Source organism: Tupaia chinensis, unplaced genomic scaffold (genome assembly GCF_000334495.1).
Source record: "Tupaia chinensis unplaced genomic scaffold, TupChi_1.0 Scaffold000037_9, whole genome shotgun sequence".
Lineage (NCBI taxonomy): Eukaryota > Metazoa > Chordata > Mammalia > Scandentia > Tupaiidae > Tupaia > Tupaia belangeri.
This window is the reverse complement of record NW_006159492.1, coordinates 833,293-853,316: the sequence shown is the minus strand read 5'-3', so window position 1 is coordinate 853,316 and position 20,024 is coordinate 833,293. Positions and strand designations below refer to the sequence as shown.

The 20,024-nt window shown below is 49.7% G+C and overlaps 1 protein-coding gene across 6 annotated transcripts in view; it reads left to right on the top strand.

The window, feature by feature from the left end:
- The window catches only part of MPPED2 (metallophosphoesterase domain containing 2), a 185,343-nt gene that overhangs the window by 162,968 nt on the left and 2,351 nt on the right, over positions 1–20,024 (top strand). For all 6 annotated transcript variants that reach the window (XM_006140653.3, XM_006140652.3, XM_027772745.1 and 3 more), the window contains 2 exons: positions 15,171–15,286; positions 18,704–18,817. In XM_006140653.3, the coding sequence (XP_006140715.1) occupies positions 15,171–15,286; positions 18,704–18,817 (230 nt within the window). The remainder of the gene's footprint in view (positions 1–15,170; positions 15,287–18,703; positions 18,818–20,024) is intronic.

Genomic DNA, 20,024 nt, shown 5'->3' with positions numbered 1-20,024 from the left:
TATTAGGGTATAATTCTGAAACAGGGATGACTGATTTGAAGTCTAAGCATTTACATGACTTGTGGTAGCAATGTCTAATATAGACAGAACATGAACCACATGTATAATTTAACATTTTCTGGTAGTCACATTAAAAAATAACAAAGTAAAATTCATTTAAATAATGTATTTTACTGAATCTGGTTATCTAAAATATTTTAAAAAAATTTTTTTTAGAAGTTTTCACTATAGGGTGTATGCGGTTGCCAGAAAGACAGAGAGACCCAGAAAGAAAGTGAGAAATCCTCCCCTGGGGGATGACCACGCCACAATCCCTTCTCCTCCATTCTCCTCTTGCAATCTTGGATACACAACGCACACGTGCCTGGCGTGAGTTTAAGCCACTGGGCCTAGGACTCAAATTGCACTCAACTACATAGGAGTCCAGCGACATAGCAATTACGCCAACTGCTGGTTCCCTAAAATATTAAAGTATGTGTTCGATGGAAAAATTATTCAGATATTGTCATTTTTTCTGTGGGAAGTATCCAAACTCTGGTATGTCTTTCTTACTTCCAGCACATTCAGCTCAGAGTAGCCACATTGCAGGCGCTTAGTAGCCACTCAGCAACTTTGAACTGGGCAGCACAGGACTATGATATATATTTAGATAGATATCTATAGCAATCCCATTTTTATTGTTGTTGTCATTTTGGCCATAGGGCATGTGCGCTCACTGGAGAGAGACAGAAAGAGGGAAAGTGAGAAATCATTCCGAGGTGGGGATGGCCATGCCACATCCCTTCTCCTCCATTTTCCTCAGCCTTTCGGCATGCATGCGCATGTGCCCAGTGTGATTTTCAAGCTGCTGGGTTGAGGAATCAAACCACAGTCAACCATGTGGGAGTCCAGCACCTTAATCACCATGTCACCTGCTGGCCCCTCCATCCCATGTTTTAAAATGGCCTTTGCTTTTTAAAAACCCAGGCTTTAATTTTCCTTGCCCTATTAAAGCCTCTAAACACAGATCTTAATCTGGCTCATGGAATCACTTCTCTGGGTACTTCCCCAAAACTGTCTCGTGCTTTTCATCATTGGGAGAACTTTCGTGCCTCCTGTTTTGTGTCAGGTGTTGTTCTACATCTTTGGGGACACCAAGATAAATAGAATGCAGGTCACAATATGTTGGGGAGATAGACATACCCATCACACGGCTTTGGCCAAGATGCTTGCTGGAATGAAGTACATTTCACACACACACACACACACACACACACACACACACAAACACACATATGCACACGCCAGAAATAATGCAAAACATGTTAAATTCTGACAATGAGGATTAAACCAAGGGCTGAGGGGATAGAGGAAGACTTCTTGGGAAAAAAATAATTATGAATCGAGCCTTGAGGGCTTAGTAACACTTTAATGGGCAGAGACAGAGAACAGTTTTGCCTGTACCTGTCTCGTCATCCCAACCAGACGGCAGGTGGGTGGAGGGCGGGGTATTGCCTCGCCTTCGGCTTAGCTCTCCGCAGAGTGAGCTGCCAGTGCTCCTCAGTGGAAGGTGCTCACGTTTGCTGAGCCCAATTAGTACGCTGCGGATGACTGCCATGCAGCACACACACACAAACACACATATGCACACGCCAGAAATAATGCAAAACATGTTAAATTCTGACAATGAGGATTAAACCAAGGGCTGAGGGGATAGAGGAAGACTTCTTGGGAAAAAAATAATTATGAATCGAGCCTTGAGGGCTTAGTAACACTTTAATGGGCAGAGACAGAGAACAGTTTTGCCTGTACCTGTCTCGTCATCCCAACCAGACGGCAGGTGGGTGGAGGGCGGGGTATTGCCTCGCCTTCGGCTTAGCTCTCCGCAGAGTGAGCTGCCAGTGCTCCTCAGTGGAAGGTGCTCACGTTTGCTGAGCCCAATTAGTACGCTGCGGATGACTGCCATGCAGTGCGGAGACCCGGTCTGTGCGTCTGCTTTAACCTCTGAATCCAAGGGGCTGCTTAAGCTTTGCAGTCCTTCCTCTGGTGGTGTGGACTGCCAAGTTGCAGTCAGTTTTCTCACTTTACTAAATGGGTCTGGACTGAAATCAGTCGTTTAGTGCCAAAATGGTAGATAAACGGGAGCCAACACTTTAACTTACATCTGACCTACTTGTCACTTACTCCAGTTCCTCTGAGCTTTCAAACAGCACACACAGGCCCCACGGACAGACGATGCCACAGGACTGAGAAGACACGCATCAGAAGGTACTTCTCTTCCACTCACAGCTTGCTTATACAGGCATTTGCACATTTCGTAGAAATTGTTATCCCCTTTCACGGGTGAGGTCACGGGGCTCCAGAGACGCTCCTTGCCCCAGGTTACATAGCAAGTAAACTGGAAGACCCATGTCAGGAGCCCATGTTTTCTAACTCCCAGTCAAGGTCTTCCCAGTACCTGACCTGCCCCACCTGTATCAACGTCACTGTCCTTGGCTTTCTGATGGATCCAGTCAATCATTTGGGGTCTACATTCTAAGTCCACTAGAGGAGAAAAGATAAACTTTGAGGTGATAGGAAGAATATGAACTCGGAACAAAAACCAAGTGGTTGGTGATATTCCTACTTATAATAATGCTAACCTTCATAAAGATGGTGGCGGGAGCTACCATTTAATCTCTTAATAAAGGGTGGTGTCTCCACTGAATGCATTACATCCATTACCACATTTAATCCTCACAACAAACCAGTGTCTTCATTTCAGAGATGAGAAAACAGACGGAGGAACTTGCCCATGGACATGTGACTAAGAGAAGCAGCTGGAATTTGAACCCAGCCCTCTCGAATGTTTACCCTGCAGCAGAAGCACTGCAGTACCAAACCATGCTGGGCCACATCACTGTGTGGTGGGCAAGTCACTCAAGCTCCTATTTCTGTACATAGTTTTCTCTAAAATTAGTGCCTTTCCCACCTCTCAGGTTTATTATAGCAATAAATGCAGGAATGGTTTGTAGGAAGTAAAGCAGTAGGCAGAAATACAATGTCATCTACATTGAAAATGCAATTTCTCAGATGGAAGCTGCCCACCAGGAGTGGTGCCTGGCGCCCGTAGTGCTAAGTGATGGGTAGCGAGTTTCCAGGATGGATACAGGACTTCCGCTCCTGAAGACGCTGTCCTGTTCCCATGGTGGAAGTGGAGATTCGAGAGAAAAAAGGCAGGCCGGCCTCTGTGGCAGCTTCCTGAGCGAATGTCCCCAAATCCACCAACTGTCCATCTTCTGGAAGAAACCGCCTTACAGTAAATAGGGCCAGCTCGAAGGCTCAATGATGCTGGATCCATGTGGAAGGTCATGAGTCCAGTTCCCTGACCCACATGTGTACGCTGGGTCTGTGAGCCCATGACCCTGCAGGCTGGAAGGGCTGGAGGGGTTGCACTGTTGGATCTGGTGAGGATCTCACTGTGAGACCTGCTTGTCTTTCTTTCTCTCTCGTGGAAGAAGTAAATTAAAAAACAAAAAGGTTGAGCCTAAGTAGACACTGAATTAATGAAATTTTCCATTCATGCTCTACTTACATTTAGCTATATAGAGATTTGTACACTGAATTATTTCTTTTTTTCCAAATGACATATGGTCACTATAGAAAAAAAAATAGATGACTAGAACGAAAACACATCAACAATCCCACCCTTAAGATTCCCCCATTCAGGGGCTGGTGAGTGGTGCAGTGGTTGGGGTGCTAGACTCCCACATGGGCGACCACAGTTCAGGTCCCAGACCTGGTGGTCGAATTAAAATAAGAATAATAATAATTACAGGTGAAGTAAAGTTAATAATTCTTTTTTAAACTAGATTACCATTCAGGATGCTGGTGTCTTTTCTTCTAAACATTTCTTTAGATATCTGAATTTATATTTATATGAAAGTTAATAGTTTGCTTTTCCACTGACCATCAAGGAATATACATTTTCTTATGAAGTTACAAGTTCTTGTGAATACTCACTTTTTTTTTTCAGTTTGGCAGAGAGCCTATGCATTTGCCAGAGAGAGCTTCGATCTCTTCTCCCTTTCTCCATCCTTTATGGCTTTGGGGTACACACACACGCCCAGCACGTTTTTCAAGCTGTTGGAGTTGGAATTCAAACTATGGCTGGCCATGTGGGATCCAGCTCACTTAACCACTAGGCTACAGGGCTGATCCAGGAACACTCTTGTTTTTTAGAGGTTTCTGCCATAGGGCGTGTGCACTCAGTAGAGAGAGACAGTGAGAGGAAAAGTGAAAAATCAGCCCCTGGGGGATGGTCATGCAGCAGTCCTTTCTCCTGGGATTTTAGGTGTGCATGGACACATGGCAGCTGCCAGGTCTGGGACTAGAACCGTGGTCAGCCATGTGGGAGTCCAGCACCTTCACAACTACACCACATGCTGGCCCAAACATACATTTTTAATTCAACTGACAAATATTTGAACATCTTCTCAGTTCAGTTACTGAGGACATGCTGACAACAGGCTGGAGTCGCTGAGCTTCCGAACCAACCAGAGTATGCTTAATGGCTGTGCCTTACATGACAGTTCACTTAGTAGTTATTCTTTTGGGGGCTGTTTTTCAGGTGTCAGGCATTTTTACTAAAGAAATCCTCCCCAGCTCTGTCTCCTGGGGGCCTTAGAATATTAAATAGTATACAAAAGCCATAAAAAATCTCAACATTCACAACGTAAATGTGTCACAACACACACACCTTCTGAACCAGCCCACACATAACGTACGTGTGCATTATCCCCTGTTTGGGGTAGAGTGTCCTTCTGTCTGTCCTGACTGCTAGCATTAATTCAGGTGCGTTCACCAGTGTCTACCTGCCTGGCTCCTGAGACAGGTCTAAAGGGCAGGGCGGGAAGTACAGGTGTTTTTGGCTGAGTTCCCGAGGCATTGGCAGCGTTCTGGTCTCTCCCCTGTCCTGCTCGCCCTGTGCTTCGGAACCGGCCAGGCATGTGACACATGCTGCCCTCGCAAGCTCAGCCTCAGGGAGGACAGGGCTTTGTTTTTGCTCCCGACTTCAGCTGCAGAGCCTTCGCAGGGAGGTTATAGGGACATGGAGAGAGCCCCCTGCTACAGTCCTGCCACACGCGCCCCAGTCTGCCTCCTGGCCTGGGGGCCCGCCTGCATTTGAAGGCTGGATTCATTCGCAGGGTCGTCCTGGGAACCGTCCCGGGTTTGCCTTCCCAGCACCCTCTGTGCCCGCCCTCAGCTGTCATCATCGCGTTGCGTGTTTCCTGACGTGCCCTACTGGGCTCATTCCACTGGTCCTCAGCCCCTCAGTGCATGGCGCAAAGGGTCGTGTTACTGTCCCCCTAGGGCCACGCTTAGTGCCTGGTGTACCCCGGGCATTCAGAAACCCGAGATGGAGAGCACGCCCAGTGCCCTGCACTGGAGGGTCATTCGGCCACTGTGAGGCAAGGTTTCTGACACCTGCCACAGCATGAAAGGACTTCGGAACGGTTATGTGAAGTGGAATAAGCCAGATGCAAAGGACAGTCACCACCTGGTTCCACTTGCACATGGTACACACAGGACGGTCATACGTGTAGAGATGTGAAGTGTAATAGTGGTTACTGGGGGCCACGGAGAGGGCCTTGGGAGCTGCTGGGAGTTGGGTCTAAACCTGTGGGGTGATGGCGACACTTCAGAGGTGGACAGTGGCATGGCTTCGTGACATGTGAACGGGTGTCCTTACTGCTGCTGAGTCAGGACTTGGAACCGTCAGGCCAGCCGGAGCCCTGGTGGCTAAGGTGGCTGGATCCCATGCGGCCAGCTGTGTGGCTCGTCTCGGAAGTTGCGGCGTGAGAACCAGTCCAGGTACAGACATGTGTGTGCCCGAACCCCAGAAGGAGCGAGGAAGGGAGGAGAGGCGAGAGCAGACCCATGCAGGGGCCCTTTCTGGCCTTCTCTCCCTCTTTCTCTGTGCCCTCGGGCGGGGGGACACAGAAAACAGTCATAATGGGGCTGGCCCAGAGCGTGGAAGTTCAGTGCTGAGCTAGGGGAGCCAGGTCCCACGTGACTAAGCCCAGCTTGATTCCCATCCCGGCAGCCTGAAAAACGCCCTGGGCATGTGCACATGCCCACACCCTGGCAGGAAGGAGAAACGGAGGAACAGGAGTGTGCTGGGACTCCTGGGTGTCTTCCTCTCCCCATCTTCTGTGCACACACGTGCCCGCCGACGGGTACCAAAATGGCCGAAATGGTCAATTACATGTTGTCTATTTGACCATAATAAGAAAACATCACCAAAGAAAAAGGAAAGGAAAATGGACTCTGCTTTGCTTTGCTTGTTTCTCACTCCACCCATTTTTTAAATTTTATATTATATTTTAAATGTAAAATATGTAATGTATAACATATATATATATAAATGTATTTATTTATTCCATGAGAGAGACAGAAAGAGAAACCGAGACAGTATTCTAATAGGATCTTGGTGCCACAATCCACCCCCGGTCCAGTCGGCCCCAGAAACACGTTCTGTGTGAAGTTGTTTGGAGCAAGTTCCGCCTGTTTTAACACGGGAGCTCCTGCTCCTGGAATTTCAGCCCCCAGGAGGCCGCGTGTCTGATTTCAAGAGCGCGTGCACGTGCACCAGTGTGTGTGCGTGTATTGAGGGGCGTTGAAAGCACCCCTGCTTCTGTCCACCCAAGCCTTTGGTGCAGTGGCGTCAGGAGGACGGACCTGTTCTCCGCCTTCCTCCCGTGGTTCCGGTGCCCGCAGGAGGGGATGGCTTGCAGGCGCCCTACGCCTCTCCTTTCCTTCCCCCTTTCTTTCCTAGTGTCCCTCCTGGAGGGATTCTCCTGCCGGGGCTCGATATCTGTGTGTGGCCCATGCAGGATGCTCAACACAGGGCCTGTCCCATCATCAAGACCCCAACCAAGCCTGGACAGGTCTGGCTCTTGTGCTGAGGGCACCCTGGCACCCACCCTCTGATTTCCTCAGCCACAAAACAAAGAGACTTTTGTAAGCACCATCCATGCCTGAAATCCGCTTCACCTGTCACCAGGATGGAAGCCCTGCTGTGACTCTTGTCTGCCTGTCATCTCCCCTCGGTGTTTGGGCATTGTCTCCCACGCTGCCCCGAGGAAGAAAGGACTGGAAATATCTCCCTTCCCACAGGAGCTTGTGTCCGAGAGTAAAGCCGGCGCTCAGTGGCCTGGGTAGGCGCGGCAATAGTATTTTAATTGCTCGGAGCCCAGCAAGTTTGAAAACAGGCCGCAGTGCCTGTGCCTTGGCCCCTAAGGCCACATTCTGCTCACATGGCCTCTTTTCCAGCAGGGAAAGGGAAACCGGTAACGGATGCTTCATTATGACACGTGTTCCTATTCACTGCAGAAAGGGGCACAAGGCGAGTTTGGAGGGTGTCTGCATGTGCCAGTTTGCGAAGCCCCCAGCCAGAGCGTCCAGGCTTCTGGCACTGCCATGGGCGTGGTGGTACCTTTCCTGCCCACGCACAAAGGCTGTCCCTTACAGAACAGTATCTCTGGTCACCCCAAGGACCTAACAATGAAGAGCGAGCTGCAGTCACAGTGACGAGATGGAACAGACAGCGGGTGAGAGGGGGCTGCACCGCCCTGGGGAGGCCGCCGAGCTGTGGCTCAGGCTGGGAGGGCTTCCCGGGCAGCCATGCAGGGTGGGCATCTTGCCGGAACGTCGGTTCCTCTCTGTCTCCTCACCATGTTGGCTGTACGTGTCTCTGCCACACGAGGTGTGACGTTGCTCTGCAGCTAATGCGAGGCATCTTGTTAACTGCACAGGAGACACTGCCAGGCTGCCAAGTGGAGGGGCATGGGGCGGAGGCTGGCTCTTTTCAACAAAATTCAGAGCTCAGGAGGGACAAGGAGGAAGGAGAGGCGGGAGCGGGGCAGGTGTCTGCCTTTCATCTGGGGACTCAGGGTGACACGTGGTGCCAGGGAAACTGCTATTTCTAACTGACGGCAAGGTGGCCGTGGGGGAGGGCCGAGCTGTCAGGTGAGCTGGAGATCAAGAGTTATCATGACAGCTTCACGGCATGTGAGAGGCGCTGTGGAGTGCGGCTTGATTTTAACCAGGGCTGTGTCGACTCGCTGCTCCTGGACCCGGCGTGGAGGGCAGTGGTGAGGACCCAGGTCAGAGGGTGCCGAGCGCCCAGATGCTGCCATGCCGAAGGGCAGAAAAGCAAGTGTCTGTGGCAATGGGCTCCTGGCTCCTGCGTTTGCTCAGGAGAGGGCCAGGCAGCAGCGATGGCATCGGTTAGCTTGTCACTTCTCTGGCGAACCTCCCGGAGCTCCCCGTCATGAATATTCCAAGGACCCATGGTGACCTCGCCTCCGAACTTCCCCGGGAAAGGTCTTGTCAGAAGTCTAACCACCCGTGCTGGCCGCCGAGCACCTTGGCTAACCGTTTGGCCCTGTGCTCTGGCTCCCCGCAAGGCCTGTGCAGCCGAGACTTCCACTCCGGAGCCGGGGAGGCGCCTTTAATCAGTCACTGGCAGAGGAAACCGGGCTTTGCCAGCGGCTAGTGGCCCTGACTACTCCCTGGGGACTTTTCAATCATCTGGAGCTTGGGGGCCTATGGCTTGATGTGCTGTGGCTTAGAAAATTCTAGAAAAAGACAACATGAGCAGCTCTGTGTGTGTCCCGTGTTGCTGAGGCTCATAAATAAATTAAAAGCTGTACGTTAACACTCTGTGCTAGTACTCTGCTACGAGTTTTACATAAATTAACTCACTTTATGCACATAGACAGGTATTTGTTTTTACTTGAAAAAATGAGGGCATTGAATCTCTGAGAAACCCATAATTGGCTGGTGTGGAACTTGAACATGGGCTGTTTTGGTCTCTCCTCCATTCTCTTAACCACCACCTCCAAAATACATTCAGCTGACACGGCCGAGCCCTCTGTGCTCCCTCTGACTGCAGAGCTGGCCTGCCAGCTCTCCTGGGTGTGACATGAGCCCTTGCACTTTTGCCATCATGGCTTCTTTGCCAAACCCTCTGGAGTCACCTCAGGGCTGCAGGCTTTAATCCCCACAGGAGGCACCCAAAGGGTCCGAGTGCGATGCCGCCAGCCCAGGCCTGTCCACCCATCAGGAATGTGTGACGCTCACCCGGTGGCCCCCAGTAGCCCGCCAGGACACCGACGTCCCGTTCCCAAGTCTGCTTTCCTAGGGCCTGCCAGCCCTGCCGAAGCTCGTGGGCAGCAGGCAGCATCCACTCACCCAAGCCCCCAGATTTGTGGCCTGGCAGCTCTTCTGCCCACACCACCACACTTGTGCATGGCGAACACAGATGACCTCCGCAGCGGCTCCACCTCAGCTGCTTCCTTGCAGAAAACCTGCTTTGGATTGATGCTGTTTGGAGCAGGTTTGGCCTTGACTCGCGAAGCTCCTGCCTCTGGAATTCCAGCCCTGAGAGGCCAAGTGCTGAGATTTCGAGTGTGTGCATGTGTGTGTCAGGGCTTCCATCTGAGCCCTTGGTCTGGTGGCTTCGGACAGATGGAGTTGGTCCCTCCCTTCCTTCAGGGTTTCTGACCCCTCCCCGGGAGAGGATGGGCTGCAGCCTGAGTGGCCCACTGGCAGCAGGGCGCTTTGTGGGACATTCTCTCACAAGTTGGTTCCCATGTGGTGTTCGTTAGTCACAGCTAATTATTAAGCCCTTGGCTGAGGCAATAGACATTGTTCCCTCATTCCTCCCTCCTCCTCCCCCTGCCCCCATTGCTGCAGAACAAAACCCACTGGGGGCTCTGGGGGCTGGCTGTGCACATTCTCTGGTGACCCCCGATGGGCCCACTGCTGGCGTTTCATGTTTCAGGTGGAAACTCAGCTGGATAAAGCATCGTTCATTGACGCTGACAGGCTTGGTCTCTGCTCTGTGCAGCTTTCTCCCACACCAGACCTGGTCCCTCACAGGCAATTTAGGTAACTCCCGAGAGCCGGCCATGGCTTACGCAAAGCCTTGGTAATCTGCACCTAATGAAAAAATGGTGGGCTTGATTGGTCACGGAGAAATGGTCGAATGACTGTCTGGCCAGCTGTGCTCAGGTGTAGGTTATTATCGAAAGGAGGGGACTGAGAGTGGCAGGCGCCAAGTCCCTTCTTGCCAGGCCCTCGGCAGGAGCCCCCAGTCTGCCCTCTCCATAGCAGGCGTCTGCAGACGGTCTCTGCAACCTGACAGCAATCCTGAGATCAGGTCATCGCCCACTCGCACGGTTCCCAGATGTGGGAGTGGCCCGATGGGGGTCCTTCTCTAACCCAAGGTCCACGTGAGCTAGTGAACTGATTCCAGAAGGCCAGTGAGTGTAGAAGGAGCCCCACTTCTGGATGGCCCATTTATTATGCCAGACTCGGATGCTTTCAGAGCCCATCCCTGGCTGCCTTTCCCCTTACCTGCCCTCTCTCTCTCTTAGTTTATGTATCTCTTCCATGAGAGAGAAAGAGACACACAGATACAAGGAGAGAAAGAGAGCGTCACCTCCAGCAGATTCTTCGAGCTGGGATCCACCCCCAGGGCCAGCTGGTCCGGATCAGGGACACCTGCACATGCACCCATCATGCTCAGGGAGGTCCCAGGACACGAACCAGGGTCTCTCCCTTGTGAGTCCAGGCATGTCATAGTTGTACCACCAGCTGGCCCCACTTTAAAAAAATATATTTATTCCTTTATTTATTCATTCCATGAATAGAAGTGACAGAAAGGGAAATAGCACCTCTGGTAGGATCTTGACGCCACGATCCACCCCCAGTTCAGCCAGCCCCAAGTCATGGGCCCGCGTGTGCCCAGCATTCAGGGAAGTCTCTGGTCGTGAACCTGGACCCTTCCGTGTTCACTGAGGACCACCTCGCAGGCACAGTGCCATGCACCTGCTAAGTGACTGTCTGGAGCAGTCCTGTTTTCACTTTACGTGTGTGAGAGCCAAAACCGAAACTGAGTTAGAAGGGTTTAGTCAGCATTGTGCAAGAGGAAAACACACAGGCTTTGGAGCCAGCAGATCTGGGTTCAAGTCTTGACTCTACTGCTACTGATCCTAGGAACGTGGACAAGTTACACGATATCACTGATCTTCAGATTTTTATCTAAAAACAGAACTGGTGAACCTAGCATCAGGATTGTTATAAAGAATTAGATTCGATAATCCATATAAAAGTGCTACGTAAAGCTTATCAGGGACTTGGTAAGTGTTCCTTTTCCTTAATCACATACACATTAAAGTTGAAATTAAAGCCAGACATTTTTAAACTTTACCCTAAACTTGGAAACTTCTGGATTTTGTCCTAACCTTAACATTAACCAAATGAACTTTGGGATAGACCATGGACTTGTCTAAATATTTTGCAGAGTTCTTTATAAAACTGAGCATTTACTGGGTAAACATGGCTGTGGGTTTCCAAGAGAAAATTCTGTGAGGGGAGACTGGAAGACTGAAAGAAAATTAAGTCATGTGTCTTTGACTCTGGAAGCCCCCTGGGGTGCTGTGGGTTCAGGGGCTGCCCGCTAGATCAGAGCCCCTCGTTGTACAATTCCCTGGGCGTGCTTGGGTCTTTTCAAACCCTCCTTTATTTGCCATCCAGACAAGAACCATAGGCCCAGAAGCTTGTTTTCAACATCCAGGAAAACACATGGTTTTGCTTATTTTTCTCTCATCTCTCTTGCCAAGCTCTTCACTGAGTTTTCATTGGGTTCTCTAGTTGGCTTTTTTTTTGTTGTTTTTACTTTTAAGACAATTCTTGGAAGAAGGTCACTGGAAAATGAAGGGAAAAGATGGGCATCCCCAACCAGGAAAACTGTCTTCAACTCTAATGAAAAGGTTGAAGAGCCTGAAGGCAGGACGCTGAGAGGACATGAGAGAGCGAGATGGCCCATTGAGCTCGGGACGGGCCTCCTTGGCATCACCCCAGGCCTGTGGCGCCTGGTGTCTCCCTGGAAGGCTGGGATGAGGAGGCACAAGCTGCCTTTGCCTCAGAGGCTCCCAAAGGCCCTGTGTCCAGCAGAGCCCAGTCGCATGGCACAGGGGGGCGGGTTGCTAGAGCACGCGCAGCATCCCAGTGAGGCCCAGCACCATGCAGTCCCTGTGCAGTTCAGCCAGGTCAGACACTGCAGGTATTTGGCTATTTCTGCTTTAACATCACCACAAACTTGGCGGGTCCAAGCAACACATATTCTTTTACGACCGTGTTGGTCAGAGCTTTGACGCTGGTCACACTGGAGTAAAATCCAGGGGCAGGCATGGCTGCGTTCCTTGCTGGAGCCCCTAAGGAACAATTAATTTTTTTATCCTGTTTTCAGCTTCCAGAGGCGGCTCTTGTTTCTCCGCTCCTGGTCCTTTCAGTCGGTCTTCAAAGTCAACCGCGGAGGATTGAGTCTTTCTCACCATGCATCACTCTGCTCTTCTTTTTTGCCTCTTTTCTCCACTTTTAGCGACCCTTCTGGTTACACTGGACTCACCTGGGTAATCGGGTACTCTCCCTAGTCTAAGGTCATCTGAATTCCATCAGAAACCTTTGCCGTGTAAAGTCACACGCTCCCAGGTTCCCGGGCCTGTGGCGTAGACGTCCTTGGGGGAGCATGCCATAGCCTCCTGCAGGTACATGGTCCTTGTTATCACACACGGCAATTGCATCTGTAGATATCCCTTACCCAAAATGCATGGGATAGGCGTGTGTCGGATTTCAGGACAGGTGCAGATCTACATAATGAGATGGGATCCAAGTCTAAATGTAAAACTCACTTACGTTCCTGGTATATCTAGTACAGTAGCCTAAAGGTAGTTTCATACAGTTTTTTTTGGTACTGCAGCATTTCACTGTGAATCGTTACATGAAGTCCTGTGGAATTTCCCAGCTGTGGCATCGCGTCGAATCTCACAATGTTTAGGATTTTACAGCACTTTGGACTTTGGAATTTCATATTAGAGAAGTCCAGGTGTATAGGACTCTTTCAGTTAGAAGAAACAGGGCATAACTCAAACTAATAAAAGAAAAGGGTCATTGACTCGTGTACTTGAAGGGAACTTGGACTGGTTTCAGGCACAGCTGGACCCGTGTGCCCAACAGCAGCATCAGAGCCCTCTCTTTCTTGTCTTGGTTCCTTTGTGGAGACGTGGTTCTTAAGCAGGGCTTTCTGCACAGTGGCTCCCAGCCAGCTCCTGCGTTACGTGAGTCAGGATCCCAGACAGGACACAGGCCCTCTTTTTACGTAGCAGCAGCAAAGTCCCAGGGATGACTGTCATGGGCTGAACGTGGGTCGTGTGTGCTGTTCTGAGGGACGCCATACTTGCTGCACCTAGGGCGGGGATGGAGGCGACCTTCCCAGAAGACATGTGCTGGGTGGGTCGGATGGAGGCTGGTGGCTCTCCAGAGAAACTTCAGATGTCATCAAAAGAAGGGGGAGGATCTGGGGAGGCAAAACCGACAAGTCCCCACTCCACCTGGAGCTGCTGACCTCGGGACTGTGAAACAAGTGTGCTATTCCATTCGGCTCATTTGGCTTCAAGCAATAGAGAGTCAAACTTGAGAGTCCAGAAGAGGCTCTCCCAGGCAAGGAGAGAGTTAATCCAGGCCGTGTGGAAGAAGAGCGATTACGTGGCAGTGAAGTATGGGTTTTGGAACTGAATGGGTTGACATCCAAGCTACTAGGTGGGTTTACTTGACCTCTCTGTGCCCCAGGCTTCTCATCTGTAAGATAGGGGTGACAGTACTAACCACCTCATGAGTTTGTTGTGCGGCTTAAACGTGTAAATACTAGTAAAGTTCTTAGAGGAATAGTATGTCGACACAGAGTAAGCATACAATAAATAATAACCGTAATGATTCATTTTATTATGTTACTGTTGTTACTGAAATAAGCACCCTGGGGGGGCACAGGGCCATGGGAAGTGGTCAGAGACTTTCTTTGTTTCTTTCTTTTTCTCGCTGGACATGGTCTCTTCTGTCTTGAACACCTCAGTGGGAACTGAGGTTCTCACCCGGAACCTGGGCTTCCCCGTGGTTTTCAACTGCCACTCCTCCACCTCTGACCTTGACAATGACCACGCCCACCACCAAAGACAGGCATGCTCGTTTGTGAGTTTAGATTCTTGAGAGAATCTGATTAATCTGACCAATGACGGACGTGAAATGAGAGTGTGCCCATTTGATTAGCTGTAACTGACAAGGGCAGAGTGACCTGGACTCAGGGCTACCTCTTTCAGAGGGCATGGAAGGAGCAAGTTAGCTGAAGGAGGAGATTAGGCTTAGCCGGAAAATTGACTGACACATCACTTACAGGTTCTTTCCAGCAAGCTGGATTGTTCTACAGAACACTGGTTCTAATCGATGTTTGAGACTGGGACGGCCCTGGGAACCACTTACATGAGTGTGATGTAGCTGGTGGTATGTGCAGCAAAAGGAACCTTCCCCCAGTAGTGTAAATGAGAGAGACGTTTTCAGCCCCAATTAGAAATGCGCATTAGGGGGCCAAAGACCCCATTCCTTCCTGCGTAGAGCATGGTCTCCAACACCCACTCCTGGCATGGAAGTCCCTGTGGTGGTGAAAGGCTCACAGTCACAGCTGGGGGCATGGATTCATAGTGACCAGGGCTGCCCCACGTCCTCACTTTGGTGGCAGGAGGTGCCTTTCCTTTCTGTTCACGGGTCCCCTCCTACTTGGCAGAGGCCCCGTATTTTTTCCAGAAAGCTCAGTCCGGGTTATTGGGAACATCCCAATGGATGGATGTTTATGCCTCAGGGCCCTTGTCCTTTTCTCCAAGGACTTTGGGAAGAGCCCTCCTGATGTCGTTCCATAGTGACGGGGAGGGAGAAGGGGTACTGCTGAGATCTCTGAGTCCTGCAGCACTGCGGAGGGCGTGGAAATGCTCTGGGTCGAGGCTGGGTATCTAGGAAGCCCCGAGGTTTGGAGGAAGACAAAGCATTGTCAAGATTTTGACAGAGGCCTGCTGGGAAAGTCTCCACCCTAAAGGCTTCTGTGCCCCTTTCTAGTGGAACAATTCGTAGGCTCCACGCTTGCTTTCAAATGGACTGGTTTGAAGCAGTCAACAAAAAAGCATCCTGCTGCCAGGGCCAACCGTCACATAAAGGAAAGAGAGCAACACAAACCGTGGGGGAATGTGCCAGAGAGGAATGGTGCCGAGTGGAGCCGCCTCTGCCGGCCTGATACCCTGTGCATTGTCTCCCCAAAGGACCCCGTGGTTTAATGGATGGGGCTTTAACCTACCCAGAGGTCAGTCTCTGCTGGACAAGTGGAACCTCATCCCTGAGGGCATCGACATACTCATGACACATGGACCTCCTCTAGGTAAGTGAAGCGAAGGTTGTCCTTTTGTCATACGAGATGCCTTTTTTCTAAGCATAATGAATAATGCTTCGGGGACATAATCATTTTGCTCAAAAAAAAAAAAAAGAATACAAAGAGAAAAGTCAGTGTCTTTAAAGAAACCCAGTATGATAATTAAACTCAGCAGTTCTGCTGGGCTTACAGGTGTTCTTGAAATTAAATTTTTTGATTTAGTTGAGTCAGGGAAAAATCAAATGCGTGGCGCGCCACAGTCTTTTGAGCGTGGTCATTTATTTTAAGAACTGTATTCGCTTTGTGGTACGGGCGGGGGGACGGGAGGGAGTGGAAGGAAGACGCAGCCTCCCAGACTCAGGGCTGTTGAATGGCAATGAGATGATGGAAATTAGGGTTCAAAGGAGCTCATTTTCCTTTTCCAAATATGCTGGAACCTGGATGATCTCTCAAGTTTAGCATTTGAGCTGATTATATGAGAAAAGGATCATCCTTGTAAAAATTTTTTCCTTATGTTAAGATATTTCAGCAAGGACTTACGTTGAACGTTACATAAGGATACGCATCCTACAGGCACACTGAGCCCACACTCAGGCTTCCGTTCCCTGTGCTTCCAACTACCCCCAGTGGCCCTCATTATGGGTCAGATGACCATGATTTGACTTCCTATCTTCTAACTATTCGTGAGCTCTGCATCATTCGGCTTAGCAGAGACCGTTTCCCACCCTGATCCCCTCATCCCCTCATCTCTCAGCACCCATTATGCCAGGGCCCCTCCTGTCCAGTTTAGGTGAGCGCAAGACATTCTGATGATTCGCTTTGAATAGAAGTCTCCCTTCCTCCTTCCTTCCCTCCTTCCTTCCTTCCTTCCCTCTTCCCCTCACTCCCCTCCCCCCCCCCCCGTCTCTTTTTTATTTCCTATAGGGTGCACACACTGGCTGGAAAGAGATAGAGAGAGGGAGAGAGAAAGGGAACATGAGAAAGAACCCCCGGGGGGATGAGCACACCACAATCCCTTCTCCATTCTTCTCTCAGGACTTTGAGCACACATGAACATGTTCCCAGTGTGTTTTGGAAGCCGTTGGGTCCAGGGCTTGAACCATGTAGTTGGCCAAGTTGGGTCTAGCCCTTTTAACCACCACACCACTGGCTTTCTTCCTTCCTTTCTGCCTTTCTTCTCTTCCTTTCTTATTTTGTAAGAGATACATATCCTGAAATCTATCTCCTTAACAAGTTTTGGAATATACAACCCTAAAAGAGTTTTCTTGATCACCCAGGTTTAATGAGAGGGGAAAACACCAAACAAACATAAATGATTTTCACTTTTTTTTGTGCTTTGGGATTGTTATCCGTGTCTCTTCCCTCTTCTGTCATCCTGGAAAATGAACAATCTAATGCTCATCCCCAAATGTGAATTTAATCTTAGATATTTTCTCCTCAAAGCCACTTTGTGCTGTGTCCCTTCCTTACAAGAGAAGTGTTCCACGTTTCACAAACAGTGAAGGGAGGCAAAGGCATAAGCCATGGTGGCACATTTTAATGACAGAGAAGGCAAGAGAAGAGTCTAGTTCTGTTGCAGACATGGAAATTGTCTTCGTTTGCAAAAATCAGCCGTTTCTGACTTTTTTCAACATTTCTGAATGGACCATGCATACTTTCCTGCCCCATATTACCCATCCCATGTTCTGAAGATTATACTTTCCTGCAACCTTCATCAAGTCATAATTAATCTCCCAATTTTACAGCCATTTGGCTAGCTACATTGTTAAATTGCTAGCCAAATGTTCCCATCAGCATGAGTGACCCAGCGAGGGCACCCTGTAGAGACACCATTGTGGCCAGCTTGCCGCTTTGGCCTGAGCAGCCTAGGTGGGCGCAGGCGTGATTTCTGTTACTGTCAGGGAGGCGGACACCTGCATAAACTGTTTCCATGACCAAAGAATCACTTTGGAATATAACTTTGAACAGGAGAGTCAATTCATAGACGTTATCAAGTCATTTGTTTTGGTATAAATGCGCATGGTAGTAAAAGTCTGAATTCTAGACTCCACAGAAGACTTCCCTGACAAGGCAGGCTAGCGTCCCTCTGTAGCAAAGGCAGACTCAGCCAGAGGGCGGCTGGGGGTGCAGCAGAGGGCGGAGGGGGATCTACGTCAGAGTTCTAAGCTACAGTGTCAGGCAGAGTGTTCACAAGGTACAGCTGAGCCTTTAGCAAGACAGTTACTAGGGTTCTTCTGAACAGCCTATCCCGGGACAGGGCCTGCTGGTGAGGGAATCCGCAGTGCTGTGGGACTCGTATCGTAAGGGTCTGAGCAAGACGCTGTCTCCAGTGCTTGTCTATGAAATGCGCTATTCTCCCCCTTCAGTAAAAGCACTGCCGTAGAGTAATATGCGCATCACTGTGGTTTAAGAATTGTTTCCCCTAAAAAAGTTTTTAAATTATGGTTTGATTTTTGCTCAAGCCCCCACTTTCATCTGATGTTCTTCCCGGATGCACTGATCACTTCCCACACCCCAGCTAACTAAATGTTCGTGCCTGCGGTTTGTCCCGTTCTGCCCGTCATTTCTGAGCAGTGGAGTAGCCTAGTGGTGTTGGGGGGGGGGGGGGGGGGGCGGTCCCACAGATTGTGCCTGGCCTTTTGTCCACCTGCCTTTGTTCTGCCCCATCCTGCTGAGCTGGATTCCGCCGGGGCGTCACCATCTAGGTAGCTGACTTTTGTTATAATTGATGTCAGTTTTTATGGATTTTCTGCATTAAGTGTAGAACTAAGTGGCTTTTACTTTAAACGGAGTCCATTAGCCCCCGCTTTCTGGATGCCACCGTGAGGTCACGTTGTTGCCGATTGCGAGAAAGGAGACAGGAGGTGAGCATGGTCTTCCAAAGACTTGGTCATCAGGAACCATGAAGGGTTAAAAGTTGATGGATCTAGGGAGCAAGGTGTCATGTGACCCACTTGTGGGTGGGGGGCTTCCCAGTCTTTTTCCTGTGAACCATCTTGGAAGTAATCTGCTCTAACAAAGATGGAATTAAAAAAAAGAAAAAGAAAGAAAGAAAGTAACTGAATTGAGGGCCAAAGAAAGATGATGGGACTGCCGGGAATAAATGTCACTGGGCCCATGAAGAAGATTTGAAACTTACAGTAAAATAAATCAAATCCCTTACAGAGGAGGGAAAAAAAAGTGAATGTTAATTAACAGGATGAAAAAAAAAAATGGAAACCAAAAAAAAAAAAAAAGAAATCAAGAATCTAAGGAAGACAAAGTGACGAGCAAAAAGTTTCTTAAAAGCCATTGTGAGCTTTAATGGAGAGGCTAGGATTACAGATAATGTAATAAACCTTCTGTGAGTTATGGCTTCCTGAAAGTCGAAATGAAACCGTACCTGAAGAAGGAAAATTGAGAGTATTGATTGCATTTCACCCTTAGGTTTCCGAGACTGGGTTCCAAAGGAGCTGCAGAGAGTGGGCTGCGTGGAGCTTTTGAACACCGTCCAGAGGCGAGTCCGGCCCAAGCTCCACGTGTTTGGTGGAATCCATGAAGGTAAGAGCGGAAGAGGGTTCTTGTTACCCGAGATGGAAGGCAGAAGATCTTAGCTAACTGGTAGTACCTGAGCGGTGGTTTCCAAATGTTTCAGCAGCGGAACCTTTTATAAGATGGGGCCTGGCGAGGAACATCTGCACACAAGTTGGTAACACTTCATATGGAACTGCTTTCTTTAAGCGGAGTGGACAGTGGGAACCCTCTCTGGCCACCTTACCAGTACACCTTAGGCTGCTCCTGGGGCCCTGGGTTTCTACTGAGAACTGTTTGATACCCACTACGGAAGAGCAGCCCTGAGCCACATAAGGACACATTTTCTCTCTAAGAGGCTTAGAAGAAATGGCCTGGATAGTAGTTGCTATTTAAAGCTTCTGTCATCCTTCCCGCCTATAAATACTGTGTTTTATATGGAATACCCACAAAGACCCAGGGCAGGCCAGGAGCTCTCTGACAACTAGCTTTGGCCCTGCACTGAAAGCTGTATCACAGAAGTGCCAGGAACCTGCGTGTTTGCAGGTAGACGTTGCCTTACGAGCCTCAGAGAACGCTTTCAGAACTTCCTGGGAATCATCAGGGCGACTGGCTCAGGCTGAGGCTGAGCAGAATATTCAATCTCCCTGAAAGGGGAACCCGTCAGGTAGTCGTTCTCTGCCTTCCAGGGTAAACTGAGTCAAGTTCACAGAACCAGAAAGCCTCACTGGGACCCTCGGAGCTCTGGGTTGGTCTGTCCTGCCTTTTGCAAACCAGAGGTAACTGGGCTTCTGGATAGACACAAAGCCCTCTTTCAGTTGGGCCTAGGTTTTCTGACCCTCCTGGGTCCTTCCAGATCCACACGCTTGCAGGCAGTGGGTGCATTCAGGCAGCCACACGGTTCTTCCACTCCGGCTTACAGCCGCTCTGTGGGGTTATTTATTAATCTGCAGTCAAGTTCAGGTGTTTAGGGCTTTGTGCCTGACGAAGCAAAACACAGAGTTTGCCTTTCAAAGCCCGCAAATCCAGTGGCTTCCTGGTTGGGCAGGTAATAAAGAGCATATTGAAAATCATCCTACTGAGGCCAGAGAAAATACAGCTCACTTCAAGTGCAGACACCAGCTGAGTGGATGGAAAATGGGGGTGCAGCTCCCAGAGAGCAGAGGTCAGTCTACTCTGACGATGGCCTGTGCTCCCTGGCAGAAGGGCACTCTCTAAGGTAGAATACGGGGGGGGG